Source organism: Scyliorhinus canicula, chromosome 1 (genome assembly GCF_902713615.1).
Source record: "Scyliorhinus canicula chromosome 1, sScyCan1.1, whole genome shotgun sequence".
Classification (NCBI taxonomy): domain Eukaryota; kingdom Metazoa; phylum Chordata; class Chondrichthyes; order Carcharhiniformes; family Scyliorhinidae; genus Scyliorhinus; species Scyliorhinus canicula.
Window position 1 is genome coordinate 152,446,726 of NC_052146.1, and position 22,349 is coordinate 152,469,074.

The 22,349-nt window shown below is 44.6% G+C and overlaps 1 protein-coding gene across 4 annotated transcripts in view; it reads left to right on the forward strand.

Moving 5' to 3' along the window:
• cdca8 (cell division cycle associated 8) overlaps positions 1-20,429 on the forward strand; it is a 39,142-nt gene extending 18,713 nt beyond the window's left edge. For all 4 annotated transcript variants that reach the window (XM_038801241.1, XM_038801252.1, XM_038801236.1 and 1 more), the window contains exons 5-11: positions 346-442; positions 1,635-1,717; positions 4,744-4,796; positions 14,144-14,227; positions 14,560-14,677; positions 17,572-17,658; positions 20,265-20,429. In XM_038801241.1, the coding sequence (XP_038657169.1) occupies positions 346-442; positions 1,635-1,717; positions 4,744-4,796; positions 14,144-14,227; positions 14,560-14,677; positions 17,572-17,658; positions 20,265-20,300 (558 nt within the window). In that variant the 3' untranslated portion in view covers positions 20,301-20,429. The remainder of the gene's footprint in view (positions 1-345; positions 443-1,634; positions 1,718-4,743; positions 4,797-14,143; positions 14,228-14,559; positions 14,678-17,571; positions 17,659-20,264) is intronic.
• The last annotated feature ends 1,920 nt before the right edge of the window (positions 20,430-22,349 follow it).

Genomic DNA, 22,349 nt, shown 5'->3' on the forward strand with positions numbered 1-22,349 from the left:
GTGGGTACCTGAAGTGCCACATTTCTTGGCTGACTGCAGTTTCTACCATGTTTTCATGGACAATTGGGAAGTATAACTATTGTTAAATTCCACAATACTGAGAAGGCCATAGTGCTCTTACCTCATATACAACATACAAGAATTGGAGTACTTAAAAAAAAAAAAAATCTAATTCTACTCTTTGAAATACAAATACATCCTGCCCTATTTAATAATAGAAAACATTTTTTTTAACCTTAGAATTCTATCTTCCTGGGAGTAATTTTTTTTTTTGTAGTGTCAAATCCTTTTCTATGCACTTGAGGACTATAACCCTTCTGTATCTAATCCATTTCTGTGCTGCAGAAACATATTGTTGCTGCCCGTTTGGAAGTTGAAGCCATGGACGCTGAAGTCTTGAAAGACGCTGCACCGCTGAGGATAACCAAAAAACGCAAACTTGGTACAACCATTACAATCATATTAACATTTGGGTACTGAACTACTTTAACTGCCTGCTGTAAAATGCAGGCATTTATTGGAATGGATTAGACCTACAAATATGTCAACTCTTCTACAGGCACAGATTTTATGAATAAAATCACATGCTTTCAGTGACTGTATTTGGATGGAAGGTCTGGTGTTAAATATCAAGTTGCATTTTTCCGTAAAAACTTGCCATTTCAGACTGTTGACTTCAAGAATGTACGACTGAGCAGTATGCAAATGACTTTTCCCGTATCAATGTTTTCTTGAAGAAAGGCAAGAAAATGAATTGACAATGCCCCATTAACCTATAGTGGAAATATATTCACTTTCTTTTCACTTGCTGGGAAAGGTTTTGGTCTTCTACTTAAGTGAAAAGTTAACTGCTTGCAAGTTACCCCCATAGTCCAAAATGAAACTAATTTCCTCTGGTAGCGACTGGTTATTTGTGTAAAGCCCTTTTTGTGTAATTATAAAATCATAAGAAATAGGAGCAGGAGTAGGCCGTGCATCCCCTTAAGCCTGCTTCGCTATTCAGTAAGGACATGACTGATCTGATTGTTTCCTCAAAGCCACTTTTCTGCCTGGCCCACAAAATGTTTTAGTCCCTTGCCAATCAAAAATCTGTGTCTTTTCATTAATTACGGATCAGAGAATAGTGAACAGCGGAATCTTACAGCGCCAGTGGTCAGCAAGGTTCCAAAAGAAATGAAAAACCACCCCTTCCAAACCCGTATCATTGAATAAAAGGTGTTCAAACTTCACCACTTGGTCAAAAAAAACATATGTACTGTTGAATCTTGACGTGCCTGGTGATTCATGTACTGTATCGTGTTGCTGATCCTAATAAACCTTTGGTGGATAGGTGCGAGATCAACACACTGAGGCAAGCTGCCTTTTCCATACCTGCAGGTCCACAGTATCCTATACAACACTAATCAGAAATACAATCAAAATACAAACTAGATCAATTTGCATTGGCTTTGTAGGCTGGCCTGGATGCTTTTCTCTGCCTCCGCTAAGATTTGGCATTATTAGAGCTGCCCAACAATGCAATTCCCAATGGATAGAGTGAGCAATGATGAGGCTTGGCTAGTTTTCCCACTTTTCTCTGCGAATGAATGAATACTTGTAAATGTTTTAATTAATTTTAAAAGTATTCTCCACAGGTAAAAGTAAAGCAAGGAATTACTGTGATGAAATTGTAAGTGAAGATGAAAATCTTCCTCCTGTGACCAAAATGTTTCGAAAGGTTAGTGTGCCTATAAAAATCTTGTTTCTAGTTAGTGTTTAATGAATGAATTGTAGACAATGAGTGAGTGAAAATCTGCATGATGCAAGTGAACTATTGAATAGAGGGGCGGCACAGTAGCACAGTGGTTAGCACTGTTGCTTCACAGCACCAGGGTCCCAGGTTCGATTCCCTCTTGGATCACTATCTGCAGAGTCTGCACGTTCTCCTCGTGTCTGCGTGGGTTTCCTCCGGGTGCTCTGGTTTCCTCACAAGTCCCGAAAGACGTGCTTGTTAGGTGAATTGGACATTATGAATTCTACCTTGGTGTACCTGAACAGATGTAGGAATGAAAATGAAATGAAATGAAAATCGCTTATTGTCACAAGTAGGCTTCAATGAAGTTACTGTGAAAAGCCCCTAGTCGCCACATTCCGGCGCCTGTCCGGGGAGGCTGGTACGAGAATCGAACCGTGCTGCTGGCCTGCTTGGTCTGCTTTAAAAGCCAGCGATTTAGCCTGGTGAGCTAAATCAGCCCCTGCGTGTGGCGACTAAGGGATTTTCATAGTAACTTCATTGCAGTGTCAATTGCAGGGATGGGCTGGTTTAACACAGGGCTAAAGAGCTGGCTTTTAAAGCAAACCCAAGAAGGCCAGCAGCACGGTTCACAGATGCACTATAGAAAGCATCCTATCGGGCTGCATCACAGCCTGGTATGGCAGCTGCTCGGCCCAGGACCGCAAGGATCTTCAGAGAGTCGTGAATACCACCCAGTCCATCACACGAACCTGCCTCCCATCCATTGATTCCATCTACACCTCCCGCTGCCGGGGGAAAGCGGGCAGCATAATCAAGGATCTCTCCCACCCTACTTACTCACTTTTCCAACTTCTTCCATCGGGCAGGAGATTCAGAAGTCTGAGAACACGCACGAACAGACTCAAAAACAGCTTCTTCCCCACTGTCACCAGACTCCTAAATGACCCTCTTATTGACTGACCTCATTAACACTACACCCTGTATGCTTCAACCGATGCCAATGCTTATGTAGTTACATTGTATATCTTGTGTTGCCCTATTATGTATTCTCATGTATTTTCTTGAATTTTGTTTAACTCCCTTTTCTAATGGTCTGTTGAGCTGCTTGCAGAAAAATACTTTTCACTGTACCTCGGTACACGTGACAATAAACAAATCCAATCCAATCCAATTCCCATACCAGCCTCCCCAAACAGGTGCTGGAATGTGGCGACTAAGGGATTTTCATAGTAACTTCATTTGAAGCCTACTTGTGACAATAAGCGATTTTCATGTAAGCCTACTTGTGACAATAATAAAGATTATTATTATTTGCAGAACTACTACTGCAAATCTCATTCTTTTGTCAAATATTGTTGGTTGTTAAACACAAAACTGAAAGGAAGGGTGGGGAAGGAGATTGGGTTTCCCTTGTGCTCAATACTCGAACTGTGTTAGTACTTCTAGTTAAAGCTGAAACCCAAAGACAAAGAAATTGCAAGGTACTTTCAATCTGGTTCACGTAAACCTGTTTCTGGATTTGATTTGTTTTAAAGTAATTGTTTTTCTCTATTGTATATCAGGGATTGGTTTGTAGTTTTCTATTGTATAGACTTACTTGAGACCTTCTAACATGTACTTGTGTACACACACATGGGGTTGTTTGATCCAATATTGAGAAAAAAAGTATTTCAGGAGAGAAGTTCTTGTATTTGGTTGAGAGCAACCTATTCAATGCTTCACTAATTCCTCTCTAGGCCGTTTAAGATTCTGTTTACAATTTAAAGTAACCTGCAGGTATAATTATAAAGTAAAGTAGGATTAAAAATGGCAAACTTTCAAAATTCATCAGTCCTAAGAAGGATGCCTTCATTGTCGACTTTAGTTGTCCTCGGAAGCTGCACCCTGCAGTCCTTATGGTACCGATGCTCCCAACATAGCATTCGGTATTGAATTCCAGGCTGTTGACCCAGAAATAGACGTTTGTGTCCAAATAGAGTTGATTTGTGATGTCATTTCATGGGTGTTGCTGGTCTTGTTCTTGATGATAGAGAACATAATAAAATAATCTTTATTAGTGTCACAAATAGTCTTACGTTAACAGTGCAATGAAGTTACTGTGAAAATTGCATACTCCGGCACTTGTTCGGGTACAGTGAGGGAGAATTCAGAATGTCCAATTCACCTAACAAGCACATCTTTCGGGGAGAATGTGCAGACTCCGCACAGACAGTGACCCAAGGACAGAATCAAACCCAAGTCCATGGCACTGTGAAACAACAGTGCTAAACATTGTGCTACTGTACCGCCCTTCTGCTTGGAGCTGCTGTAATGAAAATCGCTTATTGTCACAAGTAGGCTTCATATGACATTACTGTGAAAAGCCCCTTGGTGAAAATTGTGCAGTGGTGAAAACCTTGGTGAATTGGCTGCAGTGCATCCTGTAAATGCTGCTGCAGCTGTGGTACTGGAAGGATTTAGCATTAGGTACCCAGTCAAGCTATCTGGTTTATTGAAAATAGTGATTGTTTGAATGTTTTGAGGCTGCATCCATCCCTAGTGACTAGTCAAATCAGATTCCTGATTTAAATCTTACAGATGGTTGAGTGTTTGTCTTTGGACAGGATTTTCCGGCCGTGTTCTCTCGGCGACTGGAGAATCACGCATGATGTCAATGGATTTTTCCATTGTAGGCATCTGCCCGTGGTGTTCTTGAGGTAGGCGGGGTGGGAGAATCCAGCCCTTTGAAGGAGTACAAACTGGGCTACTAACCAGTGCCCTGCTCTACTGTGTTTTCGTAACCAATGGCATTAATATGGTTGCTGCAGTTAAAGCTCTAGTTAGTGATGATCCTAATCATAGTGATGGAGTTGATAGAGAGGGAGTTGGGTTGTAGTGGAGATGATCATTGCTAACGACTTGTGTAGTGAAAATGTGCTCTGTTGCCTGATATCCCAAGTCTAAATGTCCATGTCCTAATGTAATAATGACCTGAACCAACATTTTCTTCTAAATTTTTCTTCTAATAGGCTAAAAACGGTGGAACCATCTCAGTATGTGCCACAGGTACTCGGACTAAAAGGTAAGTACTCGCCTCAAAATGTTTATTCCAATGACAGATGATAAGTCTGGTATTTAATGCCCTGGCCACTACAGCTAACGCATTCATAAATAATTTTTAATGGCAATTTTTCACATTATGTCTCAGTGTGGCTTTGCAATGGCAAAGCTGGCCATAGAATGGCAACCGAGCAAAGGAGGCCATTTGTCCCATTGAGTGTCTCAGCTCTCTGCAAGATCAATTCACCAGTTGCCACTCTTCCTCATTTTCCCCATATCTCAACCTTCCTTCCTCCAAGGAGAACGGCCTCAACTTCAATAATAATCAACATCGTAACATCATCAACACAGGTACCAAAGGCTGTCCCTGTGTGTGTGACTGGTTCCAATTCTATCTTTTCCCTACTCTATTTACATTAGCGTGTATCTTGTTGTTTCATTTAGAAGTATTCTTGTCGGGGCACTCAACATTTAGTGATACAAATTGCACACAACTTTACATGTGTATACTTCCGGCTCTGCTCCTCCCTCTCGGGTTCAGCTGGAAGATATCGCTCTCTCCCAGGTTGAGTTTGTAACCCTAAGGAGGCCTGTTATCTTTACCATGCTGGCTCGGTGCTCCAACAAGAGGAGCAGGTCATCCGCATAGAGTGAGACTCTATGCTCTCTGCCCCCTCTTTGAATGTCTGTCCACCACTCTACCGATCTAAGGGCAATGGCGATGGCCAGTGGTTCGATTTACTAGTACGAACAGAAGAGATAATGCCTGCCTCGTTCCCCTGTCCAGCCGAATAGTATTTGAAGCTGGTGATGTTTGTTTGTACGCTCACCGTGTGAAGAGTCCTGTACAGGAGCTTGACCCACGCGGTGAACCCTGCTTCAAACCAAACCGTTCAAGTACCTCCATGAGATTCCTCCATTCTACTCAATTGAAGGCTTTCTCAGTGTCCAGGGAGGCGATCACCTCTGGTGTCTTCTCCCTGGATGGGGTCATTATTACATTCGTTGGGCATCTGATGTTCACTGTTGGCTGTCTGCCCTTGGGTGGCACAGTGGTTAGCACTGCTGCCTCACAGCTCCAGGAACCCGGGTTCAATTCCAGCCTGGTACCACAGGCTTTTTGGAGTTTGCACTTTCTCCCCTTGTCTGCGTGGGTTTCCTCCAGGTGTTCCGGTTTCCTCCCACAGTCCAAAGATGTGCAGGTTAGGTGGATTGGCCATGCTAAATTGCCCCTTAGTGTCAAAAAGGTTAGATAGGGTGGAGGTGTTGGCGTAAAGTTACTCTTTCCAAAGATTGGTGCAGACTTGATGGGCCGAATAGCCTGCACTGTAGGGATTCTATGACAAACCCGGTCTGATCTTCCACCATCACTTCTGGCAGGCAGCTCTCCAGATGCCTCACCAGTGGTTTCAGTCGGACTTTTGGATCCGTGTTTGAGATAGATGGGTCTAATGTCCGTACTCTGTCGGGTCTTTGTCCTTTCTGGGGATCAGTGAGATCAAGGCCTGGGCCAGTGTGGGCGGCAAGGTTCTCTTCAACAACATTGAACATCTCCCGCAAGTGCCCATCCAGTCCTGGCGCTTTCCCTGACTGCATGGAATTAATGCATTCCACTGTTGCGCCCATCTCCAGCGCTGCTTCCTGCTCTTGTTTCCTGTCCTCTCCCACCACCGGTCGAGAAACTGTTCCATTATCAAGTCCCCCTCTGGGGGTTTGTAGGTGTATAGCACTGTGTAGAAGCTTGCAGAGGCCTTATTAACCTTGTTTGGATATCCTACCATTTCCATCCCAAACATGGGCCCCTAACGTGCGCAATCTCTTTCACAGCTGCCTGGTTTCTCAACTGGTGTGCCAGCATGGGGCTGGTCTTGTCTCAGTGTTCGTAGAAGACCCCCGTTGCCTGGTGGACTGCCCTCCCTGTGGAGAACAGATCAAATTCCATCTGCAGCTTTTTCCTCTCCACCAGCAGTTCCATGGTTGGGGCCATGGAGTTCTGGCGATCCACCTCCAGTATAGAGTCGATCAGCCGCTGCTTGGCTGCCCTTTTCTTTCCTGTCCCTAAGGGCCCCTGTAAGATATGATTTTGTCCCTAATCACCTCCCCTATCTGGTTGCAGGTTACAAATGCGTGTAGGCATGTGGGAGAAAAAGGCTAATTCTTTCTCTCAGGTGATCCTTCATGCGTCTAAACCTCATCACCTCTTCTCTTCTCTTTCCCCCCCCCCCCAAAAAAAAACTCTGCTCCAAAAAGACATTCAATTCTCATGCCATACCTGACATGGTTCCTGTCCTGGGGTTGGATCTGTTCATTGTCAGGTCCAGTACGCAGGTAAAGTGCCCGCCGCCCCCCTCCCATGATAAGTCGGCGGGTGTCTAGGTCAGGATTTCGGCCATCGTTTCCTTGACTAATTCTGTATTGTTCCAGTTCGGGGTGTATATATTTACCAAGACTACTGGGCCACTTCCAGGGTCCTGCTGACTAAATCACCCACATAGGTCCATCACTGCTGGTCACCGTGAATGAAACTGTCCTGTTAGTTGGTAGGTCCACACCTCTCATTCTGGTGTCGAAACATGAATGAAACGTTCTACCCACCCAGTCCTTCCTTACCCCAATTGGTGTCTCTTAGTGTGTCTCCTGTAGGAAGGTTATGTCAACCCTTAGACGCTTGAGATCAGCGAGGACTCTGGATCTCTTCACTGGCCCGTTGAAACCCCTCCTGTTCCATGTTATTATCTGGATTGCTGGGGGGGCGGGGTCGATCAGCTAAACTCCCTTACCAGTAATTTTCCCTATTTAATTCCTGGCTACCTCTTTTCTCCCCCCCCCCCCCCCCCCCCCCCAACCCCCTGCACTCTTGCCGCCTCTGCTTATGTTCACCCCTTTACCTGCGTTCTGGCCTCCGCTCTCTACTGTTGTTTGCCAAGTCCATTTTTCTGGACAAATTTGTTGGCTTCTTCAAGGGAGTCAAAGTAATGTCCCTTACCTTGATATGTGACCCATAGTTTGGCAGGGTAGAGCGTGCCAAACTGCACCCCACTTTTATAGAGCAAGGATGTGGCACCGTCGAATTCTGCCCAGCGCTTGGCCAGGTCTGCATCAATGTCCTGGTACAGGTGGATGGAATGTCCTTCCTACTTGCACCCTGTCGCTCTCTTTGTCCTGATACTTGTGCAGCTACACGATTATCAGTGCAGTGGCTCCCCGCCCTGGGCTTCTGCGAAAGTGACCTGTAGGCGCGATCTACCTCCAGGCACTTGGTGCAGCCCTCCTTGTCGTCCGGCAGCCCCACGATTCTAAGAGTCTGTCTACGCGGTCGGTTCTCCTGCTTTGATTTTGTCCTTCAGCCCCTACTGTGTGCTGACCAGGCTCGCTACCTCAGCCTTGAGTGCTGCAATCTGGTCCCCATGGTCTGTGGCAGTCTTTTTGAGGTCCCTAGTCGTGTCTTCTGGGCCTCTAGTCTCTGCTCTATTGCCTTCTTTATGGGGGCTGTCGCGGTTCCCACTGCCGTGTCGACAGCTGGCAGGAGGTCACTCCTCTCCTCCCTTCCTCCTCTCCTCCCTATGTCTCGCGAGCTCGGAGGTGGGGCAGCTTGTCAATTTGTCCATCAGCACCTGGATCTGCGCTGGGAGCTCTGCGGGATTGGTCCTTGTCGGTTTTGTGCCTCTAAGTGCAGTTCCCTGCCCCAAGGCTGAGGTTTCCATCCCCTCATCTCTACTGGCTTTTCGGCTGGGTGGTCTGTTCAATAGGGGTTAATCTGGGCGTTTCAAGTACTTTTGTTGCCCGCTTGTCGGGGTTAAAAGGCTATAGTCTAAGTCCTTCGAGAGCCACCTTTCATGCAACCGCTCAGTTCATGGCCGCCACCAGAAGTTGCCTTTCCTATTACCTGCTGTACTTGCATATTAGTTTTCTGTGATTCATGCACAAGGACACCCAGATCCCTCTGGCCCCAAAGCACTCTGAAAAAGTTGCCTTTCCATTTGTCTGACCAATCTTATCCATGTTAAACTCCATTTGCCAGATTTTAGCCCAGTCACCTAACCTATCTATATCCATTTGTACAGTTCTTATCTTCCTGTCCTCAGATTTGACTATAGTACCTTCTTTCTCTACATCCAAGTCATTATTATAGATTGTAAATAGTTGGCTGAAGCACTCAACCCTGTGGCACCCCACTAGTTACCTCTTGCCAACCAGAAAAATGCCCATTTATTCCGACTCTGCCTTCTGTCAGTTCGCCAGAATGGCTTTTGGAAATTCATATGCACATATCAACAGCACTGCTCTCATCGAATCTCTTGTTACCTCAACAGAAAACTCGGGCAAGTTAATTTAACACAATTTGCTGTGACAAATCTCTGCTGGTGTTCCTTAAGTAACCCACTTTTAACCAACTGACTTAATTTTGCCCCAAATGTATTGTTTCTAACAGCTTCCTGCCACTGAGGTTAAACTGACTGGTGTAGTATGCTGGGCACCCTTTTTTTGAGCAAGGATATAACATTTGCAATTTGATCCCCATAATCAAAGCTTTTTTGCAAATCTCCAAGCTGGGTTAAAAGCAATTTTGAGCAAAGGCATTGGCCTCTAGGGTTGTGACCTAATTTAAGTAACTTTTTAAAACCATTCCCTACATCTGGTTTCTCTGCCGCTTGAGCACATGAGCAACACGCTAGATGTACCCCAATGCTCTTGAAGGCAATTACTGCAAATAGAGGGCACTGTATCCTCCTCCCTCTTAAAAAATCATTAAATTCCTACGGTGTAGGAAGAGGCAATTTGGCCTATCGGGTCTGCACCGTCCCTTCAAATGAGCACTCAATTCCTGTCCATTTTTCCCTGTCCACCCTTCCCTTTCCTGTAACCCAGTAACCTAATCACATCCCTGACGCTAAGGGGAAATTTATCATGGTCCAGGCATCTTTGGACTGCACCTTCAGGGGTGATTATTTGGACTTATTAGGTCTTCCAGAAAGCATAATAATAAATGTGCCCTCCAAGCACATTTGAAAATATTGGCTGGGGTTCTCTATTCCGAAGTCGAAAACGGAGAATTTGGCCCTCAACCAAAATGCCAATCGCTACTACGGGAATATGGAATCACGCCTATTTTCTTGTCCTTCAGTTTCTTTCATGTTCAATCGCCAACTTCCTGCGAAGTATGTGACTTCTACCAGACTATTTGAATAGTAACTTGACTGTTTGGTTTACTGGGGTTTGCTGTACTCTCAAATCTAGCTATCAGGTATTTTACTTCTTCAGGAACCTCTTCAATAATAATGTACTAGTGAAAGTCTCCCAAGGACATGTCGGCATGTTTTTTGCCTCTTGCAAAAATCTTCTGACTATGTGGGACGATAAACGGATCAAGTTAATAAATTTCAGCCAGCATCCAACAGGTTTGAACTCTGCATGATGTGATTAGCTGTATAGTATTTCCTCGTAAATCCGATGTTCTGTCATGATGTGCCAGCGATAACTTGCTGGAGAAAATCAAGTTACATTTATGACTTGTATTTATGTAGCACCTTTAAGTTAATAATGCAGGGATGTTATGAAGCAATATTTGATACAAAGCTGCACAAGGAGATATTAGGACAGGTGACTGAAAGCTTGGTTGACGATGTATGTTTTAATGGTTATCTCAAAGGAAAAAAAGACATGCATTTATACTGTGCTTTTCAACACCAGTGGGCATCGTAAAATGCTTAACCAATTAATCACTTTGGAAGTATCGTCACTGTTGTTATGTGGGAAACATTAATGAAGGAGAGAGATGTAGGGAGGGAATTCCTGATTATAGGACCTTGATGACAATAAAAGACGCAACAAGCAATTGTGAAACAATCAAAATCCAGGGAACGGAGTTTGCAGTTCGTGCTGAAGGCAATGCCTTCAGGTTTCCAATATTTAATTTGAGAAAATTTCTGCTCATCCTCTATTGCACATGCAGTCTGGAGGGTTTGAGAACTGGATGTCATCAAAATACATGTGGAACTAAATCTATTTGGATGATGTAGCATGTAGGTGAACGATATGGCGGAGCCAAGGATAGATTCTTGGGGGACACTGGAAATGACAATGCAGAAGTGAGAAGAGAAAGGGCGTTCTGAATATGATTACCTAGATAAAAACAAGTACATGTAGTCTCGCCCAGCAGGACAGTAAAGAGAAACAAGAAAGAAGATTCTGTGATCCACTACGTCAGGGGCTGTGAAGGCTGCAGTGGGATAGTTTACTTTGCCAGTTTCACCCGTTGTCAGTTGTGATGAGTGCAGTTGCAGCGGTTGAATGCCTGATTGGAGGGATTGAAACATGGACTTGGGGAAGGATGGGAACGAATTTGTAGGTGACAACACATTTTGACGAGGAAATTAGTTTTCAAGGATGGAAAGTCTTGGGATTTTTTTAAGGAGACGGGTGATTGACAGATTTGAAAGAGAGGTGGATGGTGTATGAAGGGAGAATTATTCACCGTATCAGCTAGTATTGGAACCAGATTAGGGAGGTTTGGTTGGCACATTGGTGGGAAGAGGGCTGAGGAAGTAGGAGGTTGTTCTGATATGGAAGATGAGCTCTTGAGGACATGACGGGAAAAACAGGTGATGTGAGTTCAAGACTAGTTAGTGGAGGAGGAACTCTTAAGGCAGTTTGGCTGTGTGTGGAAAAAAAGGGAGGGAAATTATAAAGGCAGCTGATCAGATGTTCTTAATCTTGGTTAAGTCTGAGTTTCTTGCACCTGGTGATATAGGTGGAGAAGACCTGGGAGCGGCGATTCCGAGTATAGAGAAAAGAAGCCGGCATTATCTTTGCATTCCAAGATGATTTTGGAATAGTGAGCAGTTTAGGCAGTTGCAAGCAGGACCCAACAGTACTGTGGTCGAACCAGATCTAAAAGGTGAAACCAATTGTCCTCAATATCCATTTGTGTCCGCATCCCGTGGATTTAAGTGGGTGAAGATGAAGGCTGTACCAGATGGAATGGCCAGAGAGCAGTAGTTTTACTAGGGACAATGGCGTCAAAGGCAGAGATGCGGATGTGGTAGATTAGATCATAGAATAGAATACCTACAGTGCAGAAGGGGGCCATTTGGCCCATCGAGTCTGCACCGTCCCTCTGAAAGAGCACCCTACCCAGTCCCACTCCCGTGCCCCATCCCGGTAACCCCACCTAACCGTTGGACACTAAGGGGTAATTTAGCATAGCCAAACCATCTAAACCAGGGGTGGGAAAACTTTTCCGTGCAAGGGCCACATTCAGAAATTCACAATTTTAAAGGGCCGCATAGTATATTAAGTAAAATAATTACTTCACCCGGTTATGATTCTGGGCGCCTCATATAGAACAGCAGAGAACAGGCCCTTCGGCCCTCGACGTTGTGCCGAGCAATGATCACCCTACTCAAGTCAACGTATCCACCCTATACCAGCAAGTAACCCAAAAGCCCCCCCCCCCCCACATTAACCTTTAAAAAAAATAATTTAAAAAAAAAAAAAATTTAAATTTTTTTTTTAATGACTTGGTGGGCCGCATAAAGACCTTTGGTGGGCCGCATGCGGCCCGCGGGCCATAGTTTGCCCACCCCTGATCTAAACTATACGGGCGCGATTCTCCGCCCCCCCCCCCCCCCCCCCCCGCCCCCGCCGGGTGGAAGAATAGCGGGAGGGCCTCCCGAAATTTTTCACGCCCTCCCGCTATTCTCTCTCTCTTCTCCTCTCTCTCTCTCTCTCTCTCTCTCTCCCTCCCCCCCCCCCCCCCCCCCCCCCCCCCCCCCCCCCCATGCCATTAATCGCCGCTCGCCGTTTTTTGCAGCGATTCTCCAAGGCCGAGTGGCCGGGCCTTCACGCCCGGTTCAACACGGCAGCAAACACACCTGCTTGCTGTCGTCTTGAAACGGGCGCCAGATGTGGAGAATCTTGCCCCTCGTCTTTGAACTGTTGGAGGAAACCAGAGGAGCCCACGCAGATACGAGATGTGCAAACGCCACACAGACAGTCACCTAAGGCTGGAATTGAACCCGGGTCCTGGAGCTGTGAGGCAGCAGTGACAGCCACTGTGCCATCCAATTGTTAACTGCAGAGATTCTGTGAATGGAGAACAAGCGTTTGGAATTTTGAAACTGTATTTGTAAGTGTTGTTTTACCAAGGTGGAAACGGAATGGTTGGGAGGGAAAAGGAGGAACATTTGAACAGAGAAATGCAAGGGAATAATCAGTGATGGCCTTATCTCTGATTGATGCAATGGTCTACTGAGGCCATATGTGATGTCAAGTTCAAGGGGGTGGCCATGAATGTAGGTTGGGAGGTTTGCGGGCCTGAGGGGATTGAGGAAGGGTAGGGCAGTGTATGTAGAGAAGAGAGCACATGGTGAATTAGGATGAAGGTTGAAATCTTTTGAGGATGAGAAGTCACTCTGCTGACTGAGTAAAGCAGTGTGAATCTCTAAGAGAGAAAGTTTTTATGGTATTTGTGTGGATGGAGGAGAACTGGAATAAGGTGAGATGCTCAAAGGAGGGGAGAGTGTCAGAGGGCTAAGAACGCAAACCAAGATATGATTTGAAGGTTTTGGTCATGACCATTATGTCAGTTTACCCATTCATATTCACATTAATGTTATGTATGGATGGCAAGTGTTTTGTTCACATATCTTTTGTTGCCTTTCTGTTATTGTTTTATCCCAGGAATCAATCTAGGTTGTCCTTCATTAGAGCCTTATGAGGAGAGATTGAATCAAGTTGGTTCATATTCTCTGGGAGAATGAGATGTGATTACGTTGAAACAGAATAATCTGGGAAGGCTTTACACAGTGCATGTTGAGTGCCTGTTTCTGGAGTGTTTGGAACAAGGAGTCAGAAGAGATCAGCAATTTAGGAATGAGATGAAAAATGTCTTCAGCTTAAGGTTGTGAATCTCTGGAATTCCCCATATCCAGGGCTGTGGATACTGTGTTGCTGAGTACATCCAAGACTAAGATCGATTTGATTTTTGGACTGAAGGGAATCGAGTTTTATGAAAGGATGGGAAAGTGAAGTTGATGTAAAAGTTCAGCCATGATCACACTGAATGGCGGAGCAGGCTCATGAAATTTTCTGGCCTACTCCCATTTATGTTGAGGAATGTGGATCTTTGCAGCATTACTTGGTCATCACTAGATATTCCAGGAGGTCCGCCAAACAAAAGATGGACCTGACAGCTTTAAAAAGCTTGTGCTGTGAAGTCTGGATTAGAATGTGAAAGTACAAAAAATTCTATATGGGTCCCAGAAGCACTGGTTTTGACTCGGTATCTTGATGGGTAAGAATGCTTTTTCTTTCTGTATTGTAACTTTTGATAAGATTATTACTGATTGTGTCTCTTCAATTATACAGAACCAGTCGAACAAAGGGTCTCTATTCGAATACCAGTGATATATGGGGACCTACACCACTAATTACGCCTAAATTTGATTCACGGTCAGTTTATCAAGAGTTTATTGTATCTAACGATTAAATTGAAGCTTATACCTTTTTGCAAGTTTGTGTATTTCCTGTATATATTTTTTTCCCTCTGGTATCCAAACTGAAACAATTACTTTGGGGGGGAAAAAGACTGAGACATTGCTTTAATTGCACAATGCAATTTCCCTACCACCAACTGAAATTAACCTTGAACTTTCAACCTTGTCTCTGATAACGAAAGCTTTGAAACTTGGCTCGAGCAGCTGCAGGCGTTTGTTTTAGTTCTGTTTTTGAATGGTTTTGTTACTATATGGTTGTGATCATCTGTTTTGTAAAATGGTTTGCAGGTTGCCGAAAACATCAACTCGCTTACGAAAAGCGGGGGAGAATGTATTTAGCTTATCAGGAAGTCCGCTTGCTGAACCCAGAGAAATGACCATCAGTATCCCAATTAAGAGTGGACAGGTGAGCTGTGCTAGCTGAAGCCATTGGCCTCATTGCTGCAGCAAATTTTGTTGCAGAACTTAACGCCAGACTTACCTCTCAGGGACGTAAGAGACTGCTGTGTGCTCTGTTTCACAGAAACATGGCTCACCCCCGCCTCACCGGACTGTGCCATACAACCTGAAGGCTTCTCAATTCACCGGGCCGACCGCACCGCTTCATCAGGCAAAGCGAAGGGTGGAGGGGTTTGCCTCCTCATCAATTCCTCCTGGTGCTTGGATGTGGCGACCCTGGCTACCTACTCCTCCCCAGACCTGGAATACCTGACCATGAAGTGCTGCCCATACTATCTTCCAAGTGAGTTCACTTCCGCCATTACCACTGCGGTCAACATCCCACCCCAGGCAGAAGTGAGAAAGTCGCTGGATGAACTGTACACAGTTATAAACAACTTATGAAACAGAACACTCTGAGGCTTTGTTCATCATGGCCGGAGATTTCAACAAGGCCAACCTCAACAGTGTACTGCCAAAATTCCACCAGCACATCTCCTGTCCCACCAGGGGCGACAACACTTGACCACTGCCACTCAAAAGTCAAGGGTCCCTACCGTTCTATCCCCTGGCCGCACTTTGGGAAATCAGACAATAAGACGGTGCTCCTTCTCCTGGCAAACAAGCAGAAACTCAAGCGGGAGAATCCATCTAAGAAGGTCGTGCAGTGCTGGTCCGAGGAAACAGAAGAGCTCTTGCGTGACTGCTTCGAGACAGTGGACTGGTCCATATTTAAGAACTCAGCGACCAACTTAAATGAGTCACCACCGTCACAGACTTCATCAGCAAATATGTGGACGACTGCGTGCCAAAGAAAGCAGTACGTATGTTCCCCAACTGGAAACCATGGCTCAATCATGAGATTGACTCCCTACTGAAGGACAGATCTGAGGTGTTCAATTCAGACGACCCTGACCTATACAAGAAATCCAAGTACGATCTCCGCAAAGCCATCCGAGATGCCAAGAGAGAATTCAAGCCAAGGTAGAGTCACAGACTGTCGGCGATTGTGGCAAGGACTAAACAACATAACAGGCTACAAAGCGAAGCCGAGCAGTATCTCCGGCAGCAGCGTACCCCTCCTCGATTAACTCAACGTATTCTATGCTCAGTTCGAGCAGGTAACCAACAATCCATTGTCGAGTGCCCCAGCGGCCCATAACTCACCTATATCCACCATCGCAGCTTCCAAAGTCAGATCGACCTTCCTGAAAGTGAACCCCCGGAAGGCGACCGGCTCGGATGGGATCCCTGGTTGTGCACTCAGAGCCTGCGCGGACCAGCTGGCAGAGGTGTTCGTGGACATCTTTAACCTGTCCCTACTCCACTCCAAGGTCCCCACCTGCTTCAAGAAGACCACCATCATACCGGTGCAAAAGAACCAGGCAACGTGTCTCAATGACTACCATCCGGTGGCCCTGACTTCATTCGTAATGAAGTGCTTTAAGAGGTTGATCATGAAGCGCATCATCTCCAGACTCTCAGAACGCCTTGAGCCACTGCAATTCGCATACCGTCGCAACCAGTCCACAGCGGACGCCATTTCCCTGGCTCTACACTCATCCCTAGAGCATCTTGACAACAAGGACTGCTACATCAGACACCTATTTATTGACTACAGCTCCCCCTTCAACACCATAATCCCAGCCAAGCTCATATCAAAGCTCCAAAACCTCGGACTTGGCTCCCCATTCTGCAATGGGATCCTCGATTTTCTGACCAACAGACCACAATCAGTAAGACTGAACAACAACACCTCCTCCACAATAGCCCTTAATACTGGGGCTCCACAAGGCTGTGTACTTAGCCCCCTACTCTACTCCCTGCACACACACGACTGTGCGGCAACATTTGGTTCCAACTTCATCTACAGGTTTGCTGACGATACGACCATAGTGGGCCAAATCTCGAATAACGACGAGTCAGAATACAGGATGGGAAATTAAGAACCTAGTGGAGTTGTGTAACGACAACAATCTCTCCCTTAATGCCAGCAAAGCTAAAGAACTGGTCATTGACTTCGGGAAGCAAAGTACTGTACACACCCCTGTCAGCATCAACGGGGTCGAGGTGGAGATGGTTAGCAGTTTCAAATTCCGAGGAGTGCACATCTCCAAAAATCTGTTGTGGTCCACCCACGTCGACGCTACCATCAAGAAAGCACAACAGCGCCTATACTTCCTCAGGAAATTAAGGAAATTTGGCATGTTCACATTAAACCTTACCAACCTTTGTAGGTGCATCATAGAAAGCATCCTATCTGGCTGGCATGGCAACTACTCGGCTCCGGACTGCAAGAAACTTCAGAGAGTCGTAAACACGAACCTGCCTCCCATCCATTGACTCCATCTACACCTCCCGCTGCCTGGGGAAAGCGGGCAGCATAATCAAAGACCCCTCCCACCCGGCTTACTCACTCTTCTAACTTCTTCCATTGGGCAGGAGATACAGAAGTCTGAGAACACGCACGAACAGACTCAAAAACCGCTTCTTCCCCACTGTTACCAGACTCCTAAATGACCCTCTTATGGACTGACCTCATTAACACTACACCCTTTCTGCTTCATCCGATGCCGGTGCTTACGTAGTTACATTGTGGACCTTGTGTTGCCCTATTATGTATTTTCTTTTATTCCCTTTTCTTCCCATGTACTTAATGATCTGTTGAGCTGCTCGCAGAAAAATACTTTTCACTGTACCTCGGTACACGTGACAATAAACAAATCCAATCCAAATGCCAATTGTTTAAGGGTCTACGTTGTAAATGAGAGTTTCTAGGTTCTGTTTATTCCACAACCTGATAGGAAGTTCATCTTAAATAAAGTTGATGTAAAGACTAAATCAAATTCTCCTATGTTTTAGAATATCCAGGTTGTGGCCAGCAAAATAAATGAAACAGATTTTACTCAACTGGATGACAAGACATTTGAAAGTTTTGAGAAACTATCTGTAAGTATTTGATTATGCTGAGCATTTGCCTCTAGAATTTTTAAATATGTAACAGTGGTGATGCAGCTAATTATGAATGTAATCCTCTGACAGGCTTGTACCTCATAATATATCGAGCCTTTGTGAATGCCTGATAACCATTTTTCATATGCAGTGGTGGCTTTGGATGCCCTTGAATTCTATATGTCATAGAGTTTGCTTAGTTGTCAGACTTTTGGGTTGCGGCAGTTTGGTTTTATTGATGCAAAAAGAGACATGCGAGCACCATAAATTGTTGTTTCCTTTGGATTTGATATTCTGGTGAATCTGTCCTGACAAGTGAAAGACAGAAAACTTTGACAGCATGTTTCTTTCAGCTATACTTGCATTCTGTACTACCAACCGACTAGTTCTGTTTTAATACTAATTGTCTCTTGACTGCGTGTTGATGGCAAAGTACTTGGGGAAACATTTGTTATTCATATGGGCCTCTTGGAGAAATATTGGGATTAAATAGAACATAAGAACAAGAGTAGGAGTAGGCAATTCCACCCCTCGAGCCTGCTCCGCCATTCAGTACCATCATGACTGATCTCATCGCTACCGTTTTGCCTGCTCCCCATAACCCTTCATCCCACTACTATTTATCTCCTTCACAAAGATGTATAGTGTTCTGCTGTCCACTGACTCTGCACAGAGAATTCCAGAGTTACGACCCTTTGAATGAAAAATTTTCTCCTCTGTTCTATTTTAAATCTGCCACCCCTAGCCTCTCGTTCTAGAATGTCCAGCATGGGGAAACAATTCGCTCTATGTCTACCTTGTCAATCCCCTTTAGCATCTTTTACCCTTCAATTAGAATGCCTCTCAATCTTCTAAACTCTAGCGGGGCATTGGCCTAAACTGCTCAATCAAGTCCTTCATCCCTGGAATCAACCTAGTCAATCTTCTTTGAACTGCCTGTAATGTGTTGACATCCTTCCTCAAGAAAGGGGACCCAAACTGCACAGTACTCTAGGTGTGGTCTTACCAATGCCCCAAACAGTACTTCCCCACTTTTATTCCCTCTTATGTTTTTGTAAATGTTTTCCAAGTAAGGGGCAATTTAACATGACCAATTCACCTGCTCTGCACAACAGTGGGTTGTGGGGGTGAGACCAACACAGACATTGGGAGAATGTGTAATCTCCACACAGATAGTGACCCGGGGCTGTGTTTGAACCCGGGCCCTCGGCACCATAGATCATAGAATTTACAGTGCAGAAGGAGGCCATTCGGCCCATCAAGTCTGCACCGGCTCTTGGAAAGAGCACCCTACCCAAGGTCAACACCTCCACCCTATCCCCATAACCCCACCCAACACTAAGGGCAATTCTGGATGCTAAGGGCAATTTATCATGGCCAATCCACCTAACCTGCACATCTTTAGACTGTGGGAGGAAACCGGAGCACCCGGAGGAAACCCATGCACACACTGGGAGGATGTGCAGACTCCACACAGACAGTGACCCAAGCAGGGAATCGAATCTGGGACCCTGGAGCTGTGAAGCATTTGTGCTATCCACAATGCTACCATGTTGCCCTGCCATGAGGCAGCGGTGCTAACCATTGCATCACCGTGCTGCCCTATTCTTTATTACATTAGCAATAAATGCCAAAATTCCATTGCCTTCCTTATTACCTGCTGCTGCTACATACTAACTTTCTGCAATTCATGCAGATCCATCTGTACCAAAACATTTTGAAGTTTTTCTCCATTTAGATACGAAGTTGCCTTTTTATTCCTCCAACCAAAATGGATGACCTCTCACTTATCCATGTTAAACTCCATATGTCAAATTTAGGCCCACTCACCTAACCTATCCATTTGTAAATTTCTTATTTCCTCATTGCAACTTGCTTTCCCACTTACTTTAGTGTCATCTGTAAATTTGGCTATAGAGCCTTTTATCCCTGTATCCAAGTCATTAATACGCATTGTAAGTTGTTGAGACCCGAGGACTAAATCCTGTGACAAACCACTAGTTACAGCTTGTCAACCCGAAAAGACACATTTGTCCCCACTCTGTTTTCTATTGGTTAGCTAATTCTCTATCCAAGCTAACATATTACTGCCACAACCCCATGAGATCTTGCCTTATGTAATTAATCTTTTGAGCGGCACCTTATCAAATGCCTTTTGGAAGTCCAGATATACTACATCTTCTACAGGACTCCCGTTATACACTTTACTTGTTACATCCTCAGATCTCTAGGAAATTAGTCTAACATGATTTATCCTTCATAAAACCATGCTGACTGATGGATTGTTGGGCCCTGCTTTTATAGCCTCAGGCAACAATTTATCCAAGTGTAAAGCTTTAGATGGCTGGGAACAGACGCCATGAATATTTTCCTTTTATTTTCTTCCAACCACCCTCTGCAGATCTGCTAACCTAGGGTGCTGAGGTGTATCATAGCATCTGCCCAAAAATACACATGTTGGCTGCTGATCCCATAGTCAGAAGATGAAATTGAAATTAATTCTAATTGTAACTTTGGATGAGTGGGAAGGAGTTCGGGAAGAAGTGTGGAATAAATGTCACTTAAGTGCAGCAATATAATTTGCATTTGATTTTATCTTGCAGCGTCAGCTCAACAAAATGTTGAAGACAAGAAAATGAAAACATGGAGATATCAGCATCCTATTTGTGTGAATGCTTGTTTAAAGTATGCCATCCTTATAATGTAGTTTGATAGTGATTAAAACTGTTCTTGCTTGTGTTGTTAATAAAATAAATTTTTATAATCTGGCTGTTCTTGCCTCAGAACATAGATGCTGCATGAAATTCAAACAGGCCCACATTTCTTGAGACAAATCTTTTTTTTAACGTTCAGAGCAATTACAGGCCAGCATTTATCTAAGAATTTACAGTGCAGAAGGAGGCCACTCGGCCCATCAAGTCTGCACTGGCTCCTGGAAAGAGCACCCGACCCAAGGTCAACACCTCCACCCTATCCCCACAACCCAGTAACCCCACCCAACACTAAGGGCAATTTATCATGGCCAATCCACCTAACTTGCACATCTTTGGACTGTGGGATAAGCAGAAAATGCTTTGAAATCTGGAAGTGGCGGTAGTTGAGACTGAAAGGGTTAAATATTGATAGAAGGTATTAAAAATACTGGTTATGCTTGAATGAATAAACTCACCAGAACCAGGTGGGATGTATCCAAGAACACCGAAGAAGAAATGGGTGGAAAATGCAGAGGCACTGGCCATTAGATTACCAGGAAACAAGAATTGCAGATGGTGTACACTTGCTCAAAAAGGATGGAAGGATAAATCAAGCAACGTCTGAGCTGTCAGCACAGTGGGAAAGCATTTTTAACTGATAATCCAGGACACAATTATCAGTCACTTGTACAAACAAGTGTGAGTTAATTAAGGAAGTCAGCCCAATTTGTTAAGAGGCAAATCATGTTTGACCTGACTTTTTTTAAGTAACAAGGTTTTTTATCATAATATAGTAGTGTATGGATTACAAAAGTTGTTTGATAAAGTGCCAAATAATACCAGCAAAATGGAAGTTTGTAGAATAAAAGGAACAGTGGCAGCATGGATTGGAAGTTGTCTAAGTGTCAAGAAACCGTGTGGTGTCAAAGGCTTGCTTATCAGACTGGATGAAAGTATACATTGGAGATCTCTCGATCTGGTACCAGGACCACTGGTTTTCTTGATATACAGTAAGAAGTCTTACAACACCAGGTTAAAGTCCCAACAGGTTTGTTTCAAACACTAGCTTTCGGAGCACTGCTCCTTCCTCGGGTGAATGAAGAGGTAGGTTAGATAAATTCAAAGATGCCAGACAATGCTTCGATTGCGAGCATTAGCAGGTAATTAAGTCTTTACCGATCCAGAGATAGCGGTAACCCCAGGTTAAAGAGGTGTTAATTGTCTCAAGCCAGGACAGTTGGTAGGATTTCGCAATCACAGGCCAGATGGTGGGGGATAAATGTAATGCGACATGAATCCCAGGTCTCGGTTGAGGCCGCACTTGTGGCGGAATTTTGCTATAAGTTTCTGCTCGGCGATTCTGTGTTGTTGCGCATCCGGAAGGCCGTCTTGGAGAACGCTTACCTGGAGATTAGAGGCTGAATGCCCTTGACTGCTGAAGTGTTCCCCAACTGGAAGGGAACATTCCTGCCTGGTGATTGTCACGCGATGTCCGTTCATTCATCATTTCTTGATATATTAATGGTAGACTTGGAGAGTGCTGGGCACAATTCCAAAATTTACAGATGACCGAAAACTGAAGTACCATGAGCTTTAAATATGGTGATAAACTGGAAGAGGGCATTCGAGGGACTGATGAACACGGGGCAGAAAGTTTAATGCCGAGAAGTATGAAGTGAAATAGAAAGGCAATATAAAATGCAGGGTACAATTCTAGAGTGAGTGCTGGAACAGAGACCTGTGGGTGGATGTAGGCAAATCATTGAAGCTGGCAGGTAGTTTGAAAGGCATACAGGATCATGGGTTTTCTGAACAGGGATAAAGCACAGATATGGAAGCTATGGTGAACTTTTATAAAACTTGTTCCAACCTCCACAGGAGTATTTGTGTTCAATTGTGGCCACTGCATTTTAGGATGAATATGAAGTTTTTAGGGTGAAGTAAAAGAGACTTTAGTTAGGTGGATCAATTTGGAGAAGCTGGAGTTCTCCGTGG